At 36.8% G+C, this 26497-nt stretch overlaps 1 protein-coding gene across 2 annotated transcripts; it reads left to right on the forward strand.

Annotated features, from left to right (window-relative positions):
• The first annotated feature begins 1398 nt into the window (after positions 1-1398).
• Positions 1399-25816, forward strand: LOC105382423 (protein FAM98A). Of its 2 annotated transcripts, XM_048632301.1 has the most exons (12): positions 1399-1585; positions 3721-3953; positions 4344-4477; positions 9545-9680; positions 10421-10575; positions 12019-12201; positions 12688-12771; positions 16006-16124; positions 16548-16651; positions 17274-17369; positions 24037-24147; positions 24798-25816. In XM_048632301.1, exons 1-12 carry the CDS (start codon positions 1548-1550, stop codon positions 24875-24877), a joined length of 1473 nt encoding a protein of 490 aa, XP_048488258.1. In that variant the 5' UTR covers positions 1399-1547; the 3' UTR covers positions 24878-25816. The 2 variants fall into 2 exon arrangements, with proteins under 2 accessions (XP_048488258.1, XP_048488257.1); XM_048632300.1 differs by lacking the exons at positions 16006-16124; positions 16548-16651; positions 17274-17369; positions 24037-24147; positions 24798-25816 and adding an exon at positions 13430-14622.
• The last annotated feature ends 681 nt before the right edge of the window (positions 25817-26497 follow it).

Consider the following 26497-nt stretch of genomic DNA (forward strand, 5'->3'; position numbering starts at 1 on the left):
ACACATAACACCCCGCTATTTTATACTTCCGTCCGGCTTTAGTAAGTTTGTTGCCAAGATAATCAGGGAACTAATGAACTGCTTAATTAAGTGAGAGATTTAAGGTCATTAGTTTTAGTCGTCGTCTGCAGTACAATAAATCACAGTTTTTCAGGAGCTGAGATTTATTTCAGAATTACACTTTGTATTCTGCTATTGTCTGGCCCATTTAAAAGATGTAGGTATTATATGCCTAGAATGTAATTTCTTATAGAACATTATACCTACATTGCGTTACGTACGGCTAATTAATAAATAAAATAAATAAATAAATAAATAATAGACATTTATTTCGGGTGTATAAAGCCCATTAAGTAAGTTAGTATCTCCATAATATAAGATATCGTTGTACCTATGGGTTAATTAATTTATTTTTGCCGTCTCACCCGGCTTGTAAATTACCTCTCTACTAGGTACCGTGTATTTCTTAATGCATTTAAGGATCAGTACCTAAATTTAATTTGATTGAGTACCTAGGTATTTATTTTGTTAATTTCAAGTTTAGCAAGTGTCTACTGTCTAGTGTATAAACTACAAACTACTTTAGATTATTGTTCCGAGCGCGCACTACGAAACTTTTTTTATTTTTCTCCAGTTTTCGCGCGCAATGCGTGTCAATGCTTCGCGCGGTCTATACGTACTGGCAGCTATACGTGTAGCACGGACGCTGTATGTACGCACACTAAGTAGCTATAGTACAGCGCGTACACCCTCATTGCAGTGGTTTAGACCGGGAGTGAAACGCTTATTTTAAAGAGCTACATGAGGAGAGTTTAGGGATCTAAGTGCTTAAATAGTTTTAATGCTTTAATGGGAGTTTAAAGTTATGTCGACCTCTATCTGCCAACAAAGACTGTAATAATTTTATTTAATGTTAACATTAATCGACGAACATGGTGTAGTGGTCCGAGTTCATCTCCTCTATGTTCAGCGATCGTCTACCTATGACCTATGAGTCTTCATAGGCTGCGTTCCCAGTCGGCAAACTGCTCAGTTGCTACTGAAGGCGCTCGTAGATAATGCGGCAAATTGCGTACAGAACTGCTCAGTTTGTTATCTGTCTACACTCGGCATACCTACTACACTTCTTGTGATTTGGTAGATTTAGCCAAGCGAATTCTTGATGTTTTTAAATGTTACATATGGCCTGCCCCAACTCCACGGGTAAGTTATTGGCATTACGATAAATACACGTCAGTAAAATAGCGATAAGACGTCTACGTCGTCGTCGTCGATAACTAACCCGTGTAGCGGCAGCAGGGACGTTTTAGTACCATAGACAACAATGCGCATTTTTACCATAGACAATTTTTATTGACAGCGTCCCGGCAATGACAGATGACACTTGACACTGACAGATTGTAAAATAATTAGCCCGGTCAGCTCACGCGTTGCCTTTTCTTTCTTATTTTTACATAGGAATAAATGCAATAACTTCAATAATTTAGATTTTAATAAAACCCTGTGATACTAATTACGGCCGAGTGTGAACACGCGCTGCGGTGATCATGGAGACCGATATTTTAGACTCTCTAAACGATATCGGGTAAGTGTTTTGTTGCATTTTTAGCATTTTCAGCTTTTCCGATGGCGAATTATAGTGCTTTTATGAGAAGTTACTCAATAATTTCAATGTGAACTTTTGAAATGCATAAGTATGTATATGGAGTGTACAAATGGAGTTTTGTTAAGCATTAACTGTTAACAACAATCAATCCAAATACGGATGAAGCAAAGCACAGACCAAGACCCAATAACTGACGAATCTTTTCACCACGACGGCACTAATGCTAATCAAACAAGTACTAATACCCACCATGTATCATTGCACATATAATACCTATCCTGTCAACAACCTGGTTTATCAATATCAGTGGCGGATTTACAAATTTGCCGCCCGTAGGCCATTCAATTTTTGCCGCCCCAACTGACTTCTGAAATTCAATTTGTTAGTTTAATCCCGTTATTATTATGATTGTGAACTTAATGATGTGGATATTTCTATGTCTATCTGTCACCAACTTCAAATGTTTCATCAAATCTTATTTAAGGTTCCGTACCTCAAAAGGAAAAAAAGAAACCCTTATAGGATCACTTTGTTGTCCGGCTGTCTTTTTCTCAGAAACGGGTAAAAATATCAAAGCTGACATTTTGCTAAGATATACAAGGTGGGCCAAAAGTAATCACCCTATTGGAAATCGCTCTCATTTGTACAAATGGCCGCCAATTTCAAATTTGTTTTGATATTGATGGACTAGACAAATGCAGAATATAAGTTGACAAGCCATGGAAGCCACACTTCCCAAGAACGCCAAATAATTTTGTATATTCAGTTTTCGGGTCGCCTTTTTTTTCGTTTTATATGTCATTTTCCCTGCAATATCGCCCGATTTAACCGTTTCAGACAGTTTTTGTGAGTGTTTTTTCAAGACCCGTGTTAATGTGAATAAGCCCGTGTCTCTGGAAGCCCTTAAGGACAACATTCGACACGAGTGCGAGAATCTCTCGCCCGAAGGTCTCGCTGAATTGATGAGAAATGCCATAAAAGGAGCCCATATCTATCAATTGTGACGGCGCCCATTTGGCCAATATCATCTTCTAGACTTTACCAATAAAATTTTAAATGTTCAAATAAACATAGTTAATAAAAAAACAGAATCGAAGTTTTTCATTTAGAAAAAAATTAGAGCCAATCAAGATAGGATGACTTTTTTTGATCCAACTTGTACAAATGAACGGCATCGACAAACTGGTAAAATAAATTAATGAAAAAAAATAATGTTACCTTCCATACATGTAAAATGGGGATGTTTTTTTTCGTTGGTGTAAGGTATTGTACAGGTCTTTCAAAAATATCAAAGGTCTTCTCAAACCATTTTTTTATTCAGTGACTGGTTTGCGAAATATTAAGCTTCAAACTGCGAATTCTTGGTAGACTCAAGTGACTGTTTGGTCCAAAAATATCACTGATGTACTTAGTACATTTATGACAAAATTCCACATTATCCACATATAACCATTACAGCCGTTTCCAGTTTCTCCAAATTCGAAAGTATTCCCGCCGCTTCTTGTCGCATTACAGGCTTTTTAGTAATATCATATTTGATTGATTTCAAAGAATATGAATTTAACTATTTCTACTATCTTTTCTGACTGACTATCGTCTCAAATTCACTCTATTCCGGGTTTTGCCTTTCCCGATTTCACTCATTTATTTAAGCCAGCGTTGTGTCGAGTTTACAAAAAATTCCTGAAGCAGCATGAAAAAGCGTCAATCTTGGCTAGTTTAAATCGTGATTTAAGTTATGCATCGCGCTCACTCACATCGCGCAGCCTCAAGAGCGAGCGCGACGACGTAGAACTTTTGTCACGACTTAAATGCGCCCCGTACTAGCCCTTCTGAGCATAATTCAGCAGCCACAGTTGCCACTAAATTCAAAGAATATAAGTACATACTGATTATATGACAGTGCGTTTATTTATATGTAGATTGTGTACACGTAAATTTATATTTAAAAAATCTGTAAAATAAAAAATGCTAAATTTGCCGCCCCTCTAAATCTGCCGCCCTAGGCACTGGCCTTTTTGGCCTATAGGTAAATCCACCACTGATCAATATCAATACACTTTTCTAGCTTAACTTACATAAACAAAATTAAACATTCCAAACCAAACTTCCAGCTATGAAGGCCCCCTCTCCGATGAAACAGCCTTCACCGCTGCGCTGGCTGCGGGCCCCAAATCCCTGGAGCTCACGAAGCTGGTGCACATCCTGGCGGCCGAGCTGAAGGAGCTCCTGCACCTCGAGGAGACCGTCTCCATGATGAACAGTCCTGATGAGTCTAACACGTTCCTGATGGAGCTTAGTTCCTTTCTGAAGGAGTTGGGCTGCCCATACACTAAACTTGTTACTGGTATGTGGGGGTTTTGTTTTTAATTTTTAATACAGACAGTAAATTATTGCAAAATGTTACTACTAAAAATCTATCAATAATTATGTGTCTGTGTGTGACTGTGGTGGCTTGTCTTCTCATTTGAGAGGGTGTTGGTTCATGTTTTACCATACTAATTACTAATGTATTATTTACTGATAGTAAATTTAAATTAAATACACTACTAATACTTTTGCAGGAAAAGATCATGAGCATGCATGAGGAATCCTACACTGTGTGTAACCATCCTAAGTCAGTTCTGTCTAAATTTCCCAAACATAGGTAGCAGTTTATACCTGTCCAGTTTTTTAGCAGTTTAGACCTCACCAGTTCTTTTTTTCCTTATTGTGATGATTCTTACTATGTCTCCAGGCCACATGTCCTCCCGCCTGCAATGCACAGAGGACTGCGTGCTGCTGCTCGAGTACCTGGTGTCGGAGCTGATGGCCGCGCGCATGGTGCGGCACGACCGCCCGCAGACTGGACCCAACATGGAGATTGTTGTCGTGAGTTGCCAGCCAATTTATTCTTTTATTTATTTATTTATTTGTAAGTTACAAAAACAGATTGTTATTAACACATTCTTATAAATTCATGCTTGTGGATCTTAATGTAAATAACAGTCCAAAACTATGTAACAAAAACAGGCTAGAGTAGTTTGCTACACAAACATTTGTTTAGGTTTATTCTATTTTAACCTCTCACATCCAGAGAAATCAAAAATATATTGTGTCTGGCCTATGTATGTGTTTGCCACTGCATAAAATTAGTTTTTTAGTATTCGGTTTAATCAATAATATAAAGTGTTTTTTTTTATATATGATTTTGCAAACATGCGATCAGTATGTATACTATGAGCAGTTGTGTTGAGAGTAATATAAAGTAACACTGTTTCTTCTTCTGGTTCATGAAGTAATACAGTCAGGTTCCTAAACCATGATGTTAAGGCTGTCACTAAAGCTGGAAGAAAATCAGAATCTGTCAAATCTAGTGAGGGGGGGTTGAGGTATGCGGGGCGTTCTACGGACAATGACATGAAATTTTAACATAGTACTCGAAAACATAAAAGTGAAGACATGCCACTTTGTTAAAAATATACTAAGTAAGTAATATTGTTTTGTGATACGAAAATATTTATTTTTATTTGAAAGTATTTTTAATATTTAATAATTAATTATATATAAAGTCGTACCCGTGCCGATATTTATACAGGTTGTTGCAAAAAGGGTTTAATACTATGCCGAAACCTACGTGTGCAGCATGTTATTGATGTTATTTCTAAGCCAGGAAATGAAATCAGAATGTAAAAAAATCGCGAAAATATTATCAGAGTTTAATAGTTCAGGGTGTTGTATTAAACTCTGCCCCCGTGTAATAAAAAAAGTATAGTTAGCCGAAAGGGCGTTACTCAGGCGTCACTCTGAAAAACTTTTATCCTACGTAATTTTTTATATTCATGAAAAAAACGGTTCTTCATATAATTTTTTTTTGGTCACGTGACCTTTTAGTTCCCTGGTACTCAACCTTTTTTTTTTTCGCGGGCCACAAAAACGTTTAAGTCATGGTTTCGCGGGCCACAAGCAATATTTTTTTGTTTTTTTTAAACTATTATAAAGCGATGTAAACTATCGAATATAATATAAAAAAACACACGCATATTCCCTATTATCTCTCATGGCACGCGGGCCATTGATTAAGGCCTGGCGGGCCGCATGCGGCCCGCGGGCCGCAGGATGAGTATAGCTGTTTAGTTAGACGACCTGTTTTTTTTTGGTGTTTCAAAAGCAGAACAGTAGTTTGCAGAACTCTGCATATACAGGGTGTCACAAAAGGTTACGTAGCTGGCAAAGGGATATGGGGAGGTCACCAGAAAAATAATAACATGTAAGTACCCCCGCAAGGGAGTACATTAGTACAAGGCGAGAGTGTGTATTTTTTTTTTAAGTACTTATGTGTATTTGGGATATGATAGAAATAATATTTTTGTTTCTTAAAAACCAAAAAATTTACACCTTGCTGCGCTCTTTTGCTCACTGTAAGTACACCTACAAATATTGCTGTATTAAAAAAAACGGTTTTGTTATAACGATTATAAAAAAAAAGTTATTTTCATGTCAAGGAGTCATTTACCTAATTACGATTTCACTCAACAGCAGGTGAACTGAAAAAATAAGTTCTAGTTCTATCATCACTTTAGATCGCAAACATTGTAACTCCACTTTTCTCGGCGAAAAGTACTCTTTGGTGTCAATAGAAACGTTTTTTGAATTCACATGTTTTACTCTTTATTCGAAAAAAAAAACTGTATTCCGCATTTTACCATTTGTTTTCCTCTAAACCCCAAACCGTGATTTTTAAACAAGAAAACTTAGTAATTATACCCTTTATTCTCATATACAACGTGCGATGTAGGCGAACGTGAACGAAAACTATGCAATAAGCCTTTGTTTTTATTACTACTTTAGTAAATTACAATAACATACTCAACAATGTTAATTTTTTTTTGCAATGTTATGTTGTTAAATTAAGATCTAATATTTTATTAACATGAAGTTACTTTCAACTTTTTTTTGCATCTATGCGTCGAATCACAGCATGACGGCTGCTGCAGCTTCCTGCTGTCCTGTCCTCCAACCAATCCCACCAGTACTGCAGGTTGCGTCGAATACGAGCCATTCTCTTCGACTTGACAAGACAGGTGCTCCCGGAAGGATCATAGATCGCACGGAACCCGTACCGTATAGAGGCAACGGACTCCTTTGCAACAGCCCCCCAGATTCGGAAGTAGCCCATGCACTGCATGGCGAGCACAGCTGCAGCAATTTTTTCGTAATGAATCATTGGGATGTCATCCCCGAAGGAGGCACTCAGCCTACCTCACGACCTGTGTGACATTAGAAAAATGCACTGTGCTAACGCCGTTTGCGAGCTTGATTTGCAGGACCGCGTTGTATGCCAAGTTCCACAGCAGAGGGGTCCAAGACCTACCGCTGTGGAACTCCGCAACTGAACTTCTTCAGTGAAAACAAACCCTCTCTTTTCGCATCCTTAATGTACTTGTTAGACACGTATGACCTCTGTCAATTTTCTGCAGATGACGAGATAGAGAAGACAAGTGATGGTATACAAGAGCCGCCCTAAAGGTTCGCCTTCTAGGGGATAGAGTTGAACGCGGTTACTATTTTTAAGCAAACAGCCAGCGCAACAACTCGCCCGTGGTTCTTATCCTGCTCCGACAGTGAACGAACGCAAAGTATTGTACCCACTATTCGAATCCGCATTTCGGATGCCAAACTGACTGTCCGAAAGGTCGAAACCGTACCACCACAGAGGTATGACTCGTTCGAAGAGCTTATCAGGCTCTTACAGCAATCAGATGTGTCGGTACACTGAAAGATAATCTACAGGCCTGCTTTATTTATTTAGGAGCACTAATGGCCTCCTTTCAGTCATTGAGTCACTGGCACTCAGGCTGCGGTTGAACAGGAAGATAGACTGTCTAAACAAATCATTTTTAGGCTAGTTAAAAAAAACTTTAGGTGGGTAGTATGCCAACTAGAACTACAAATAAAACAGTATTTTTGTCTCCTCTAAAATTTGGTCACGAGGAGTTACGATGATTACGATCTAAGGTGACGCTGACGATATTTTATACAAGGTATTGAAAAAAGGGTATAAAGCTTAGCCAAAAGTGGATTTAGGTGCCATTCTGATCCACTTTTCTTCTACAATTTTGAAAATTCACGTAGCAAAACCTTTTACATAGAAACTTATTCGATCACGTGACTTTTTACTATAGAGACCGAATTTATTTTTCGAGAATTTCCAAAACTTGGAGAACAAAAGTTGTTCAGAATAACCCCTGAGTCAAACCCTTTCGGCACAGTATACCCTTTTTGCAACATCCTGTATAGGTAATATCAGGTTTATAAAAGACCTGGGCCTGTAGAGTGAGACTCGGCATGGGGAGTCATAATTTATAGATCTTTTAGGTTGCAGTGGCGAATGGGCACTGGTAGCCCTGCCCTTTTCTATAACTATAACTATAGGTAATTTTATGGCAATTTAAAAATGGTATAACATTTATCTATTTGAAAAAATCATTAAAAATATACATTACCTATCACCCTAATTAAAAAAAAAAATTCAGCCCTTACTTTAAACTTATAACACCCCTCTATTTCCTTCAGGGGTTAAAAAACCTGTGTATTTAATATTTTCTTATGAGTTTTTTTTTAAAAAACTAGGCTCTTACATAGTTGTACATAATATTATGCGGTATTTTATTCCACTTGTAACGCATAAAATTCATAGCTACAGTAAACATTTCATTTTTTTCATGGCGAGATACAGTCGCACTTAACCGCTTTTTTGCAAAGCTTGTTAAATAGATTTAAAAAATTATGTAAATTTTAGATCTTCAATTTTTAAAAATACTTACTTATTTTTAACAACCTGTAGTGTACAGACTACCACATCTTAAAATATATATATTTTTAATTAACTACGGTTTTTGGTTTCAAATAAAACAAATTATGAACTTACTTTTCAACACCCTGTATATTGTGTAGCTTACCTACCATACCGTTAAAACAAAATAAATTACCCCTCAGAATATAAACAGGCTCGCGCTTTGGCATACTGCATTGACCGTATAGTTCTTATTCGGAGAATCTAATAAGTGTCATTATGTGCAATGTTTACCTTTATCTATGCATCTGTAACTCTATAGTAAAAAATGTAAACAAATCAAAAAGGCGAAATGTTTTCTAAGAATTTTCGGCTTTTCTGCATCTAAAATGATTAGAAAATTAACTTTCCATAGCAAATGCATATGTATTATAATACTTGTAGTCATAATTTGTTGATTTAATCAGTTTTTGTGAAATATTTGATAAAAAATAAAATGGCGTGGGTATCGCTCCTAACAGGCCGCCACCAGGGCGACGACTGAAGAAATCTGAAATCTGTCACGGTGTCATCATTTTTAAACCGGAATTTATTAGTTTTTTGCAAAAAAAGTTGACTTCTGGTCCATTAAATCCAACTCTTTAAGGTAACTTTGTTAAGAATTTAATTACCTACACATACATATAAGATTCCATGAAAATGGGCCCTCTGATTTCGAGGGTTTTTTCATAATAAGTCAAAAAATGGCAAAAGACATGGTGTGTTTGCAATTTTTTTTAACATACTTATTATAATCCTGCACCAATTTATAAGCAACTAACATGTTCAGTATACCCTCTGCTACAAAATATATTTTTATCAATGTGATAGAAGCCACCGTTTTTCCAATCTAATCAAGTATATCAAGCCGACTTTAGCATTTTAGCTTTAGGGATCCCCTTAAGCTTGGACTATTTTCTCTTCCACATTGTGTTAAAACATTTGTTTCATTCCTTTTCAAATAAGTATAAATTTTTGTACCTTGTAAATGTTTCTATATTTATACTTTGACCTTACTTCAAATGTAAATAGCGACAGATATATCCACGCAACCCACATAATATACCTAAACATATATCATAAGTTTAAGTGCTAACAAGTCTATTTTATCTCCCCGTATCCAGCAAGAGTCCCCGACAGCCAGAGACCTCAAGAACATCCTGATCTCCCTGAAGTTCAACAAGCCGCCGCCCGGCATCACCGCTGAAGTGCTGTTCGCTAAGCTGGAGACCAAGCTGAAGGATACTATACAGAAAGAAGGTATTGTGTACAATTTCTATTTCATTGAAAGAATAACAAAAAACGAGTCTATGGTCTGTTTTTTAATCTTAGATACTAAATTGTCAGATTTTAGCTCAGTATTGTTCGCTAAGTTAGAGACTAAGCTGAAGGATACTATACAGAAAGAAGGTATTTACACATAATATAACTCATGAAAGAATAACAACAAACTATGAGAAAGTAGCGAGTGTCGGAGGGAACATTAAAAGATATATACAATGATAAATTTATTTATTGTAAAATTACATCATTATTAACGAAACTATAAAGTACCTCTTTTTGTAAACGGGAAAAGCAGCAACAAACTAATGTTTTCTTGAGTGTTACTGCTATGTAAGATATTATGTATGTGTGCTAACCCAGCCCAAACAGTTAGCTCCTAAGGGCTATATTTCACCGGGACACCATGGCGGCGCAACCAGTCGCCGCTACCAACAAAATGCATAGAGCTCTACGGAGAGTTACTCACCTGGTGTGCGTTTGGTTGCGCAACCAACTCGGCGAGCTCTATACATTTTGTTGGTAGCGGCGACTGGTTGCGCCGCCATGGTGTCCCGGTGAAATATAGCCCTAAGACTCAATCGTGGAAATTATAGATTAATCAAATAACAATAACATTGTATCTGTACATACAAACTATATATTTTTCTTGTCACATATCACCCGACAGTGGGGTGGCCTACACGTCTCTTTTGCTGACTCCACACATTATATTCCAGGCGACAACCTAGTAGGCAAGCCTCTCTACAACAAGGCTCTGACGGAGAAACAATGGCGTGAACTAGAGACGGCCTTCGCGGAGATGAGTAAGGAGTACAAGCTGCGGAGAGAGACGCTTATAACCAGGCTGGAGTGCACTATACGGAGCTTTGAGGTATGTCATATGTCGTGTTTATTATTTATTTTATTCTATACTAGCTGTTCCCGCGCGCTTCGCTTCGCCTTAAAAAGTTTTCCCGTGGGAATTCCGGGATAAAAAGTAGCCTATGTTCTTTCCCAGGGTCTAGACCGTATGTATACCAAATTTCATTCAAATCCGTTCAGTAGTTTTGGCGTGAAAGAGTAACAGACAGACAGACAGACAGACACAGTTACTTTCGCATTTATAATATTAGTTAGGATTGGACCAAATGTTACACAGGCGTTTTAAGTACGTACACTCTGGACAATAACCTTTGTTTTGTTTGTTCTGTATTAAGTATTCTCTTTATTTTGTTGTTGTTTCTTTTTCTTTTTCTGTCTTATTATTCTGTGTCAGTGTGTCAAATAAATATATCTTTCTTTCTTTTCTTTTACATAAAAATAAAGACCTTATTATAGATACAGCAAATAAAACGAAATAAAATATAAATAAAAGGTTTTTATTTCTGTTAATATCTTCTGCCTTTTAGTCTTTTGCTTTGGAAATTAAAATTTGCCTTACATATAATGGACTGCAGTTCAATTGCATATTCACCACATACAACTCAACTGCATACCACGAGACACACACCGCCTAGTAAAGCTATGCCCATATACCTCACTTGTATATAATGTAAACAATAACTTATTACATCATTATCTCCATAACGACAACAATTGAGTAATAAACAGTACATTTTAAGTTGCTGATTTTAGTTAAAACTGCGCAGCTGTGTACGTTTTTTTGTCGCTTTATTATCCTGCCTGCAATAAACTCGACTGTGGGCATCCCGCTTACCGAACTTTCTAAGAAATTCGTTCTTTTGTTTACAAATTGGGATTTCTTGCACGTGTAGACTGATCTTGCTTGACCATGACTAATAAGTAGGGATCATGGATTGTCTATACGTTATCTTATTCTTAGTTGCTCACAAACTTTCAAACTGTAAACATGGCTAGTAAAATAGTTCGTGGTTAGTTCATAGTTATTTATTCATAAACAATATACATTGTGTGTGAAATTTTTAAAACTATCTTAACCTAGGTAAGTATTTACTCAATTATAAATGTGACGTTCCACGTGAAAAGGTACCTTATGGAACGTCCTGTATTTATATGTCCATTACCCTACACCTTCTAATTACTTACCACGTATCCATACATTTTATCTGTAATTTTAAGGTTTTCAAGAGAAAATGAACTTGATTCTCCATGCATAAGCATCTGTCCATAAAACTTCATAGGGTTGTTAAATATTTTACACAGTATAAGTGGCAATAAGTCCGCCTTCGTATGTATGTTTTACAAAAACTTTATAGTTACATTTTGTGTACAAGGAAGTGTCCATCGTAGTAGAATAAAAATGCTTTTTCTACTTCGATGGAAGTTTCTATGAATGATTTAACTATGTCCGCAGTGGTCGGACCGCCTCAAGTGCAAGAAAGACGCCATCCTCTCCGTCTCCCGCCCCGCCATCTCCTCCTTATCCCCCCGTCCTGGGGTCACTCTGAGTCAGCTGCTGGCGGCGCGGAGTTCCATGTTGGAAGATAAGAGGAAGAAGGATGCCGAGAGCCATGTCAGGGGGATCGTTATTGGGCCGGTGAGTGGGATTAGTTGATACTTATTTAGATTGATATAGTTATTTAGTACACTCGACCCTGTTTGAAATATGAATATTCTTCTACCCAAAGGTTATCCTTAAAAAACGGTTTTAGTGATAAGACCGCCATTTTTGTACCTATATGTTTGTTTATATAAACTTTGTAACTTATGTCCTTGTGTGTGTATAAATTAATGCTTAAAGAATATTCTATCTTTATCTATTCAGATGTATGGGTAATGATAGCATGAATGGAGTTGTTCTTGTACTATTTGTTTATAAATATATCATAGGGTTAAATTGAATTTGAAAGTGGAATTTCATCTTGACTTACCTAAAGGTATACCCAAGTACGCCGCCGTACTTAATTTGAGTGTCAGCCGATAAACTTTACAGTCAGTTTAGCTACCTACTTATCTATTTAAACACATTTGTAATATTTGTGGTAAAATGAACGTGTCAATATGAATATCTGTCTACTCGCAGGTGCCGGACCGCGGCGGGCGGCCCAGCGAGGCGCAGCCGCCGCCGCCCGAGATGCCGAGCTGGCAGCAACGCACTCCTGGACAGGTACCTACGTCACAGCTGATTAGATAAAACATCATTTATTGTGAACATTTAGACGGTCGAATGGCGTAGTGGTTAGTGGCCCTGACTGCTATGCCGAATGTCCCAGGTTCGATCCCCGGCCGGGGCAGATATTGGTTCTCGGGTCTTGAATTTTTAATGTTTTCAGTGTTCTTGATACATTTGTCTTTTTTAAAACTTTAGTGGCTGATGACGTCATCGTTATTAAACACTACAGAATCTAGTGAGCCTATAGGTCTAAATAGAATTTTGATTTACATTCCATCATGGAAACTAACCACCCTTTTGTATACAATGTGCCATGTTTAATGTTGTTTTAGGTGTTAGTTTTTTTATTACTTAATCGTACGTGTTCGTCACTAGCGTACCATTTCTACGATTATCGATCAATACATAGTAGCTGTGTAGTTCGTAGTATATCCGTTAATATTATTATAGGTGCTTTTTGCACATTATGTTTTAAATATACAAACTTTGTTTTTGCATTTAAACTAAAATTGCACCGAAGAAAACCAATAATGATCTAAGTGACAACAGAAGAAGTAATAAAAACAAACTCATAACAGTGATGAAACATTCAGCAAGACCCGTGCCTGAAGATAAATAAATGAAATTGTTTATTGAAGACATTTGTTCGCAGGAAGAGGATGAAACAGTTTGCTCGGGAGATATTAAACCAGAACGAACCATCCACCAATACGAGAGACCAGCCGAAAGACGACAGAGACGAAGAAATAAGAAACGTACATATACATTACATAAGAAAATCTTGCTAGAAATGGCTAGCAATGCTGCAGGAACATCGTGCAAAATGGAAGAAAATGATTTGACTCAAGACACCGATACGGATTTTACCGACTTTGACAGTAACACTAGTTGTACAGACGACCAGAGTGATGATAAGAAAGAAATACTAGATGTTACAGACAAATATTTAGAACCACCTGTGCCTATGCAAATTGGAAGTAATAATATACAAGTTCAGTGCAAAAAGCGACGAAATACAGAATCTAACGCGTCCACAACGCAACATGAGAACATAAACAGTGGTCCAGCAAGAAAGAGAAAACGAAATAACAGATCTGTCCCGATAGCTATTGCAAGTTCTTTGAAAAGATTCGCCGTAGCAATATACAGAGAGGATGGCGTCAATGTAGATGAAAATACAGGAGCTGTTATAAAGAAAAGACTAGTGAGTCTACTGACCGAGGCTATAAAGGCAAAAGTCGATAGTAAATGCCTGAAATTCGCCGCTTCAGGGGTATTTTTCGGAGGATTCTACATTGTGACCCCAATGACGCCTGAAGCACAAGATTGGTTACTAAAAAGCGATTTCGGATACTACAATAACGCGAGACTTGTATCGAAAACTATTGTAAATCATCCTAAGAAGCGAATAACCGTTTGGTTGCCGGGAGATAATAATCATGAAGACCCTTTAATATTGTTAAAAGGACAAAACTCCGAAAGAGGGGATCTGAGAATCGACGAATGGGCAACAATAAGTAAAATAGTAAAAACCTCGGGTATAGAGCTAATAGTGAATGCTCCATTGGATGTGTTAAGATATTGGAAGACTCCTATTTGGTTGAATTATGAAACGACAATGGTGGAAGCTAAAATGATTGTTACATATGATAATAACTATGACAAAATGCCTGAAGTTGTGGATAGTAACGAAGGTTCGAATGATGTGAAAGTGTTGAATGTAACTCGCGCAACACAGACTGATCTTACGATGGTGGATATTGATAATATGGCCTTATGATATTGTGAATTAAATATAAGCTCAATATGTTTTTTTTATAGTAGTATAATAGATCACTCTAGTGAAAAACAAAAACATGTAAATGTTACACTGAATTATCGCTACATTATTTTTATCCTCTCTTTCTTTAACTATTGATATTTTGCTAATACTTTATTGGCTGTTATTTTTTAGACCTAAGCAAATAAGTAGTTTTTAAACTCACAAAGAATAATATTAAGTACTTACCTAATTAAGAACAAAGCCTTTAATAGATTTAAGACGTTTTTGTAAAAGAATACCTACGTTATTTTTTTATTATTATTAAATATGTATTGGCACAAACGGGAATTCAAGTTGTTTTATTTAATTATATTCACCCATCACCGTGGTTACTGACATGAAAAAAATTGGCTGAGAGTGCTCGTATGTATTCATTATTTTTTGTATTTTGACTCCCCCATGAGTTTTACGATCAAACTGTTTGCGATGGGTTGGCATACGTATCTCTTTAGGTGTCTGTACACACTCGAAACCATAGTTGAACTTCAGAGGTAGACAACAGTTTTTTTTTTAAATAGCCTGCGTTGTGTCCCATTGCTGGGCAAAGGCCTCCTTATATTTGGTCCAACGATAAATAAATAAACACACGGCCATCCGACCCCAAACTAGACAGAACCTGTGTTATGGGTGTCGGACAGCTGACATATCTACACAAATACATAGATAGATGGATACTAAATATAAATATCAACACCCAAGACCAGAGTACAAATATCTGTCTTTAAACAAATATCTGCCCCAGCCAGGAATCGAACCCGGGACCTTCGGCTCAGTAGCCAGGGTCACTAACCACTACGCCATTCGGTCGTCATCCTCGCGGTTTTTTTTTTTAAAGTGGACTTATTATTGTCGACCTCTGGGGTACAGATGCGCGATGTGAGTTAGCACGATGCAAAACTTATGTCACGTCTTAAATGCGCCCCGTGCTACTAGCCCTGGCATATTCACAGCAAAATCTTAAAAAATGCAAATTCCTATTTAGTTAGTATGTTTAACAAATGTGGTGCGTCTATCACGAGTGGTGGATGAATACCAAAAATATTCATTTGTCACTATGCAAAATATGGAAATTGTTGTCGTGAGTTGTATTGTTTGTAGATTTAGCTTACTATACAGGGTGTTGCAAAAATGTCTACCTACTAAGCCGAAACGGGGTGACTCAGGGGGTCATTCTGAACAAGTTTTGGAAATTCGCAAAAATAATATTCGTTCTCCATAGTAAAAAGTCACATGACCAACAAAGTTTCTACGGAAAAGGAAATATTTTTTTCGTGAATTTTCAAAACTCGTAGAACAAAAGTTGTTCAGGATGACCCCCTGATCCACCCCCTTTCGTCTTAGCATACCCTTCTTGGAACACCCTGTAGACAATAATAGTAATAAGGTGACCCTTACCCCCATTACAGCAGGGCGGTGGTCGCGGCGGGCCCCGGGGCGGGCGCGGGGGCGGCGGGGGCCGCGGGGGCGGGGGCAGGGTGCAAGGGGGGTATAATCAGGGCGGCGGCGGCGGCGGCGGCGAAGCACGGTAAGATATACTATTGAGCTATTAGAGTAGGCTTTGTCACCGTGGTGAAAGTATTTGCGAGTCAGCTGACTGACTAGGATGCTCCAGACACAATTGATACCTTTAGTCCTTTTTTGCACCCCGTATAATATATTCGAACAAAATAGTAACCACAAATTCGCTATGAAACTTATTGCTTACTAGCTTTTCCTACGTACTTCGCATCTCCTATAACTTCATCAAAATCTGTTCAGTAGTTTTTCCGTGAAAGAGTATCAATCAAACCTACACAATATACACATAAACCCAGAAACTTTCTTCTGTATCATTATTAGGACCGCATTCACAATGTATAGAAAATGGCTGACACGTAGCCATTATCCAGACATTGTGAAACAGGCTCTTGTGTGTCCTTATGTACAAACCAAACCCTTTTCATTTCAGTCCTCAATCCAACTCATCCGGCTACCAACAACAGAACAACCAGCGCTTCCAGAGCTATCAAACGTACGAGGTGCCGCCGGGAGGGTACCAGAACCAAACCACAGGTACAACATACGTTTTTTTTAAATATATTGCCTATGGAACAATTGCCGTACAAAAAGGAGGCCTGAGCCGCTAGCACAGGATTCGATACTTACACACACCTTACATTTGACGATACGCAACGTAAACGGAGGTTTCGAATCCTGTGCTCGCGGCTCTGTATACCCAACAGTGGCTGGATAGAAGGCTGATGATGATGATTTAGTTTCTTCTGCTGGGCAAAGGCCTCCCCTTTTTTCTTCCACGCCCTTCGAATATTTTATGTTTATGAAATATTAATTAAAAGTTTTCCCCTGGGAATTCCCGGATTAAATGTTATTCTGGGCGTCAGCACCCAGCATATAAAATTTTCATAAAAAATACATACATAACTACAGACAAATTGATCCTTTTTTCGAAGTCTGTTAAAAATTCTTTCTGTACTTTTGGGAAAGAGTAACTATCATTCTCACAAAGTTTCCCATTTTTTATATTGGGAGGATATTTTTTTCTCTCGTGCCTATTTTCATAATATTAGTAGGCACCTAAATTCATTTTAAATTTAGGGTTGCTTTTTAATAAAACGAATTGTAAAAACTGTACCTACTTACCTCCTCTGAAATAAATCAATTGTAATTGCACCAGGTTACAACCACAACCGAGGCGGCTACCAACAGGGCGGCGGCGGGTACAATCAAAACCAAGATAATGGGTACCAAGGAGGTTACAACAAGAATCAAGGTATTTATACATAATGGTACCGATTCTGAAGGGCGCACTTCCTAATTTTAAAATGAGCTAAAATCTCTAAATTTAACTGACAGCGCCAATTTTTGCTATTCTGAAGGCAACGATTTTAACGGCGAACTAAATTTAGAAGGCTAATTTGACGTCTTTAAAATGAGTGTGGCCATGTACTTAAGGATATTACAATCTAAAATATCGATTAAATTTTTTAACCTTAAAGCACTCCAAATAAATATAATTATCCTAAATAGTAGTTGAAAATAATTAAAAGGATTAAATACCCTGCATTTATATTGGTTTTCGTGATAATTTCAAATATTTATGTAACATATTCATAATTCATTATTGCAACTGGTAACCCTGGCTAGAAAATGCTTCTATAGTGTTCTATGGTGTGATTTAAAAAAATATAATAGAGTAGGGATGGGGTAAGTTGATAAAATTGTAAGAATAATCGAATATAATCGATTATTGCACTAGAATATTTTAAACAATTGTTTTTCAGTAAAGTATGTAGGTACTAAGTTCTACATCTATGTGTTATCCATGATATTTAATGTAAGTACTTACTTACTTACTTAAATGTTTAATAGTTGATGATGATGTAACGTTATATACTTAAGTAGATAACTGTGTAAGGGATGATATTCATAAGTATAAGAATTTGAAAAGTATCGAATACTTACAAAAGCACAAATACCTTATCAGTACTTACTTATTTCCTATGAGTACGTATTTATATTTACCAAAAACGCATATGATTATAATAAAAGTAAAGGAATCGATCCAGCATCGATTATTTTTTCATTCAAGCATAGTTCGGAAGCAAGTAACATTGCACTAGGTACATCTCTATGGCGCTTTGGCGCATGCGCACTGGGCTGCAAGAGATGCGCGCCGCCGCCGGCGCGGCGCCACACCGCCATATTGAATTTTCCGCCGAAAAGTTTGCCGCTATTTTTTAAAGTATTTTTGTTAAGTCTTTACAATATAAAACAAACATCTATTATAAATATTATGTTTGTGTTTGCAATATGCAATTGTAAAATCGATAAGGTGCTTGTGTGCAAGTTTACGATTTATTTTAGGAAGTTACCTATACGTAAAATCTAAGGAAATATTTTTATCAGTTGGGCATCTGGTTATTAACTATCTGGTTACTTATGTTTGTGTTCTAGCGTTTTCGTTTCTAATATTTAAAGTTTTGTGTAAATAGATACCTATAAGGATAAGCTTATTCTGTCAACTATCCATACAACTTACCTATACTTACTTTATTTTTCAGTGATGAACAACAAAGAAAATGAAAAATCAACCACACCCATAAACTAAACATGAAACGCTGGATACAAGATATTAATTCCTCTCCGGGACAACAATACTAAAACGACCATCAGACGACCTAGTTACCTACCTACTAACTAGAAGGATAATGGAAATAAGATACAGAAATGAAATCAAGCAATTGTGTATATTGGTGTCAGAAAAATTACTAAAAGTGTGTGTTGTGTGTCACCCAAATAAAGTTTTACGTCCATAAAATATATTTCTTCTTTCATAAAAAGTAATAGTATAGTAGTAAGTGTACCTATATAGTTTCTTAAAGTCAGGCATATTTTTCAGATAAAAGGTAACCTAGGTAGATATAACTTGTTTTTTCCTGTAGCAAAATAGGTAGTTAAATATTTGAGCTATGTAGAGACCACTTTGAGTAAAATATTCTTACAAGTTGAAAGGGGTAAGTAGAGAGTTAGATAGGTACACAGGTAGGTGAGTTAAGGTTAAGCTGTTCCTCATGTATGTAGAGCCGGTCCGTTTGGAAGAGGAAAGCCGAGGTGTTAGGGCTAGTGTAATCCTGAAGTAGATCCGTAGGTGTGTTGATTAATTTTTAGACCTAGAACTATAACTTAAGTGGTTTTAAGCAACCCGGTTCATGCCTACCGTTACTACGTTTTTCAGTCATTCAGTCCAAAGATCAGAAATAATAATATGACAAAACAGAGTCACTTTCACATCTTAGTTTCGCAAAAAATAATAAGTTAGCGTCGTTGCAATTAGCTTTACATGCTTAAACAACACATCAGCTCTAAGTTAAATACATATTTATGCACCTACAACAACAATTTCCCATATATTTCACGGTTTTACTTTTAGAAATTTTAGTATAATTTTAAAAGGTACCTGTTTAGACCCCTTTTAAATTTAGGAAGAAAGTTGCTAATTTTAAGTTGACAGCGCTAAAAATGGCACCTTCAGAATACCAATTCGACCATCTAACCTTAGTTGAATAGTTTTAACGCTGTCAGATTCAAAATTTAAAGTGACGTCTCTAATTTTGGAGATAAACGGTGCCTTCAGAATGCCAAATAAATTTAGAGAGAATGTAAGCGTTTTTTGACAGCGTTAAAATTAGAATGTGCCCTTCAGAATCGATACCAATATCTATTCTCTTGTTTTCACACGTTACCCATTTTAGTAACTTTATTTTTAACTAGCAGATACCGCGAGCTTTGCTTTGCCTTAAAAAGATTTCCCGTGGGAATTCCGCGATAAAAAGTAGCCTAAATCCATACCAAATTTCATTACTATTATTATTATTAAATACTTTATTGCACAATAATAAATATGTACATAGGCGAACTTAATGCTAACAGCATTCTCTTCCAGCTAACCTTGGGTGTTGTTGAGAAAGTTATAGGTAGTGCGAAAGACTGAGGGGAAAGATAATACTACTAGAATACTACTAGATAATATTACTGGGAACACCCAAATATTCCGAAAAACTTTTTTCCGAATTTGATAACCCCGAATATGAAATTTACGAAACATTGCAATACCGATTTTTTTAAATACCGAATTATAATAATCACGAAAATTATAATTTCGAATATTATAATCACGAATATTGTTATTACGATTGTTAAATATACGAATGTTAAAAAATACGATTACTTTAATATACGAAAAATAAAATACCGATTTATTATAATCACGAAAAAGTCAAATCCCGATCGGAAATATGATAATTCGTGATTTTGACAAAAAAACATAAACGTCTTTAAAACTTTAGAACCAAAACCAAAAGATAGGTGCGACGACGAGCAAAGCGAGGAGGAGCGTGTTAGGTGCACATAGATATCGAAAAAACAAAGCGGAGCGCAGCGAAGCGGAGCGGAGCGTTTCAAATTTAGAGCAAAACAATTGCTAGGATTTTTATGGTGTTTAAACTTAAAAACCTTAGGACCTAAACCTAAAGATAGGTGCGACGACGAGCAAAGCGAGGAGGAGCGTGTTAGGTGCACATAGATATCGAAAAACAAAGCGGAGCGCAGCGAAGCGGAGCGGAGCGTTTCACATAATATAGCTTAAAAAATATTGTTTTTATACGCATTATGCTGCATTATTCATATAACCATTTCTTGTTAACTAAGAAACAATCGGGAATTTGTATTTTCGGAATATTAAAACTTCGGGATTCGTAATTTTAACAATTCGATATAATAAAAAATCATACTTTTGAAACATCGAAATAATAATATTCGGAAAATTGACTTTCGTCATTTTAATAAATGTGTTGTTTGAAATTTCGTTTATAAACTATTCGTGATTTTCGTTATTCGGAAACTTAAAATTCGGGATTGTGAATTATTCGGAACTATGAAATTCGAAATTTTAAAAATGGTTATTTTCATATTCGTAAAAAAGTAATTCGGAATTATGTAGTGTACCCAATATTACTAGACTTGAAGAAGTAACTAACATACACACACAGTCGCAAACTTTCGCCTTTATAATATTAGTAGGTACTATATCTATTATGAGCTCCTTGAGCTCCTTGAGCTCCTTGAATACTGCCGTGATCAACGATGGCAATGTGCGGACTTATCTGTGTTAGGTGAGGACTCCAATACGTTTACATATCGCAGTGCGTCGCATGGGACAATAAGCTGGCTTGATCACTGTGTTGTGACGGCGGCGGCTATGGACTTAATAACTAAAGTAAGTGTTGATAATAATGTTAACTGGTCAGACCATTATCCACTTATAATCGTTTTTGACATAAATTCTGTAGTACCAAAAATTAACTTAAAATGTAACACAATTAATAAAATACTATGGGGAAATAGGGTTCCTTCCCAGATAGACAAGTACAATGAGTTAGTTATAAATTCCTTACAATTTATCTCTGATCCAAATTTTTTATGTACAGGTAAAACCTGTAATAATTTAGAACATTGTAATCTGATTAATACCTACTATGATAGCCTGGTGAAGTGTCTGAGTAATACTGCTATTGACTCACACAGGGAAGCTGATGTTAAAAAGAAACAACAAGTTATAGGATGGAACTACCATGTGAAAAATAGTCATTCGTTGGCTAAAATAGCCCACAATGCATGGATTTTTTATGGATGTCCGAGCTCTGGCCCTTTTTATAATAACATGAATAATACACGGAAAGAATTCAAAAACAAATTAAAATGGTGCCAAAGGAATGAGGATAAGATAAAAATGGACATAATTGCTTTTAGTAGGCACAACAAGGACTTTGGTAAATTCTGGAAACAAACAAATAAGTTAAAGTATAAAACAAGCCTCCCTGTGTCAGTGAATGGCAGTCATGATGAATCTGAAATTGCTAGTATGTTTATTGGTCAATTTAAGGTTGATAATTTGGAATGTAAGAACTGTAAGAGTGACTGTGCCCGTCGTGGCGCGGCATGCCCGTCTCAGGGCACGGCTACACCGCCGCCGGCCGGCCCGTGGTCGCCGCCCGCTCCGCTGGGCGGGCGGGTAGCACGGGACGAGCCATCTGAGCCCGAATCACGTGACACACAGATGCTACACGTCACGGCTGACCAAGTGCGTAAATGTGTTGTTTCTATGAAGCGTGGCAAGTCTCCGGGCCATGACGGGCTCAGCATTGAGCATGTTCTATATGGAGGTTCATTCATTTGTGAGAAACTCGCCGTCCTCTTGAATGCGTGCATTGATCATAGTTACTTACCTATGAATTTTATGAAAACAACTGTAGTGCCGATTGTAAAAAATAGAACTGGTGACCTCTCAAGTCTATCAAATTATCGTCCAATATCATTGGCTACAATTTTTTCAAAAATTTGTGAAAGATTAATTAGTCATCACTTGAGTGAAGAAAATATGCCTATAAACGAAGCTCAGTTTGGTTTTCGTAGCAAATTGTCAACTGACCTGGCAATTTTTGCACTTAAAAATACTGTTAAATACTATACTGCTCGTAAAACGCCAATTTATGCTTGTTTTCTAGATTTGAGCAAAGCCTTTGATACGATAAGTTATCATAAGTTATGGTGTAAATTAAGAAGTACTAATGTTCCATGTAAGATAACAAATCTATTACAGTATTGGTATGGAAATCAGAGAAACCATGTTAGATGGGGAAGTGCCATTTCAGAAGAATATAAGCTATCTTGTGGAGTGAGACAGGGGGGTCTGACCTCCACGAGTCTTTTCAACCTCTATGTAAATGGTTTGATTGAGGAACTCAGCAGCATGAGGATTGGGTGCCATATAGGGGGCAAATGCATAAATAATTTAAGCTATGCGGACGATATGGTGCTGCTGAGTCCCTCTGTCTCAGGACTGGGCAGGCTCTTGGAGGTCTGTGAGCGCTATGCGACTGACCATAGTCTTGTGTATAATGTAAATAAAACGGAAATCGTTGTTTTTCAATCTAAAAACGAGTCTACTTGTAGTCCTTGTCTCAATATGTATGGAATTCCATTGAAGGTTGTACAAAAATTTAAATATTTAGGACACCTCCTCACTAAAAACTTAAAAGATAATGATGATCTTGAACGTCAAAGGCGTTTATTAGCAATGAAAAGTAATATGTTAGCGAGAACATTTTCTCAATGCTCGATTCAGGTTCGCATAACCCTTTTTCAGGCTTACTGCCAGGCGTTCTACACTGGTCAGCTATGGTGGAACTACACGCAGCGTGCCATGAACACTCTGCGTGTTCAGTATAATAACGCATTTCGATGTATGCTGAAACTCCCCTGGCGGTGTAGTGCCTCTGCCATGTTTGCCACGAATGGGGTCAAAGACTTCTTTGCCTTGATGCGTAATCTTACAACTTCATTTCACAATAGAATTGTTAACTGTAATAATGAAATTATTAAAACTATTTTTGTAACTGTTTACCAAAAAACCACACCGTTCTGTGGCCTTAAGACTAATGATAAAATATGTAAAATGCCTAATCAAACTGTTCAATTTGTACCACACTCTCTGACAAACTAATTCGATTCAATTCTATGACATTAAATAAATCTCATAATTTCTGTTTATAACAATTTAATTTAATAATAATTTAATTTAATTGCTTACTTTATAATTGTAAATTAAGTAACAATGAATGTTAAATGTAAATTCTGATGTTTATTATGTTAAATGTAAATTTTGATGTATTATGTATTATGTATAACTATGGGCCTGTGCCTGAAATAAAATGATTTTATTTATTTATTTTTATTTATTTATTTTATATCTATGTGGTTGTCTGGAAGAGATTAGATTTAGTATTTAGGTCGCCGATTGTGCTATTTATTTCCTGTTGTATGTTTGTGCAACTGTTTCTGTTTGTGTGCAATAAAGTGTGTTATTTATCTTTATCTAGGCGGCGGCTATCAAGGCGGATATAACCAGAGTCAGGGCGGATATGGTCAGAGGGGCGGCGGGTATAACCAAGGCTACGGCAGCGGCGGCGGCGGCTGTAGTGGTTATCAAGGTGTGTTGTGAAAATTTTAATACCTATGTAATTACTTCCTTATTTGGTTGAAAATTCATTGGTACATGTCAGGGTAGGAATCCAATACACCATCGATGTATATTATTATATATCGAATATATATGTTTATTTATAAAACGTTTATAGCTCAAATACACACCGACTCGTAGAAAGATAAATTATTAGGCAGCGTCCACGACTTATGTACAAAGTGAGAATTGCGTACAAGTAAACAATACTAGTATTTAGTCGCTGGCGTCCTTATACGTATTGCTTTTCTGATATAAAGGTCTGCGAAATATCCCACCGGTTGTCAGACATGAATTCATAAACGTGGTGTGTCATTAGTGTATGCAACTTTTCTGACTTGGCTGTAATAACCCACTTTCAGCACTCATATCATTCATACATACCTGCCTACCCATATGCTCACGACTGTAATCCTGAAGCGGTAGTCAGAAGTGACTTTCAAGCAGGTCACCCGCTTTTCGCTGTACATTTGTTCTCACTCACTTGATAGATCGCGAGCCGTATCGCCGTTTTAAGGCGATATTCTGTTATTAGTTCTGCGTATAATAGCGCCTTTAATGAGTATAATACTCTCATATCACAATGTTCTATAATCCTATGTATGTATGTGTATCCTTCAGGAGGCTACCAGAACGAGCACGACGACCGCGACCGGCCCGCGCGCGGTCGCTCCAACTACAACCGCGGCGGGCGCCGGTAGAACACATGTAGCCCACCAAGAAGCGTCCATCTATCGACATCGCACGTATCGGCCCAATCGGACAGTTGGGAGGAACTAGCTAAGATGAGGCCAGAGTGGCGTAACTCTAACGTTCACAAAGGCTTCCTCAAAGACAATTTTGAAAAGTCTCGACTTCAAGACCTTGACGTGAAACGCCACTCGGAAGACACGCCCTAAGCCCTCGTACAACTATACATACAACAGAATGGTACAGCTCTACTGTGCTCAGTGTGACAGGGTGTTCAAGACGAAGTTCGGACTTGCCAGCCACATAAGAGCACATAACAGAGTGTAGCAAGAGTCGCTGTTGTCGGATACGACGAAGAGGACATCATCAACATCGGCCCAAACGTATTGTCAAAGATGTATAGAGAAACGGCGGCGGCGGCGGCAGTGCCGATGAAGTGGACGCACTTGTGTGAATGTCTACAAAGAATACTGAATGTGTGCGATTTCAAAAGGTGGACGCTTATCTTAAGGAACCTCGTATCTGTTTCCTGACACAAGTTTGATGAGTCATGTTTTTGCCACAATAATTATAGGTACCTAATAATGAATGGATAAACAACTAAAATCTACGAATGGATTCCACCTGTTCCTAAGTTTTGTATTGAAACGTTTTGAAACGCATGACTTGAGAAAGTATATTTTATAGCAGTCTGAAACTAGAACTTACGCATCACGTAAATGATACTTATGACTACGCTTTAGTATGTTTTTTCAATCGAATAATAATATAACTACTATTTCTGCCTTAGCAATAACAGAAACTGCCTATAAATTCGTGCTTAGATTATTAATATGTGTATTGTGTAAGTTATAGAAGCAATGTTAGCTAAGGAACTGAACTATTTATTTGGTAAAAACCCGACAATACATTATGTATTTATTTATATGCAATAAAAATCATCTAGAATACTTTTGTCTTTAATTTTCGTTAGTAATTTTTGTGGTTGGTAAGCGCAAGCGGTAAATATAAATTCGAGCTGTATTTAAATGTAAGTGGGCAGTTCTTCTTTTTAACCTACATAATGGATAAAAAATTATCCCGAATTTGAAAAAAATAACTTTAGCTTTTTGGTGAACTATTATAATTTTTATGATAGCTACATTTCTATTCTATCGAAAAAGGTCGTTGGCCGCGAAGTTTAAGTATTTTTTCAAGATTTTCAGAACATAATACGTGGATAAGGCAGAGAAAATTACACCTTCGTCACAGAATCTTTTATTTTATTTTAACGAAATAGTCTCCGTCGATTAAAATGAAACTTTTTTGATACGTTAATAAACAAAATACCATTTTAGAAAATATATGAAGGAATGGATTTTTAGTAATAACAAAATATTTATTAAGTAGTTATTACCACTCTGTCACAATTTCAGCTAAAATGAAGCTTGTTTTTGCTATAAATATTTTTTCGCTACTAATTACAGTCAAAAATTAACAGCATAGACGTTAACATCAATGACTAAATTTAATATGATTTTTCCAAAGTTGCACTATTTATAACATAACATATAAACGACCAAAAATAAGTTGTCTACCAGGAGACACCAATCGTTACAGAGTGGTAAACGATGTGACATAGTTGTTATTCT

The sequence above is a fragment of the Plutella xylostella genome, chromosome 31 (assembly GCF_932276165.1).
Source record: "Plutella xylostella chromosome 31, ilPluXylo3.1, whole genome shotgun sequence".
NCBI lineage: Eukaryota > Metazoa > Arthropoda > Insecta > Lepidoptera > Plutellidae > Plutella > Plutella xylostella.

Coding starts and splice junctions, on each gene's coding strand:
- LOC105382423 (XM_048632300.1), top strand. CDS start 1,548: ATGGAGACCGATATTTTAGACTCTCTAAACGATATCGG. Junction 1,586..3,720: donor GACTCTCTAAACGATATCGG/GTAAGTGTTTTG, acceptor CCAAACTTCCAG/CTATGAAGGCCCCCTCTCCG. Junction 12,202..12,687: donor GGGGGATCGTTATTGGGCCG/GTGAGTGGGATT, acceptor GTCTACTCGCAG/GTGCCGGACCGCGGCGGGCG.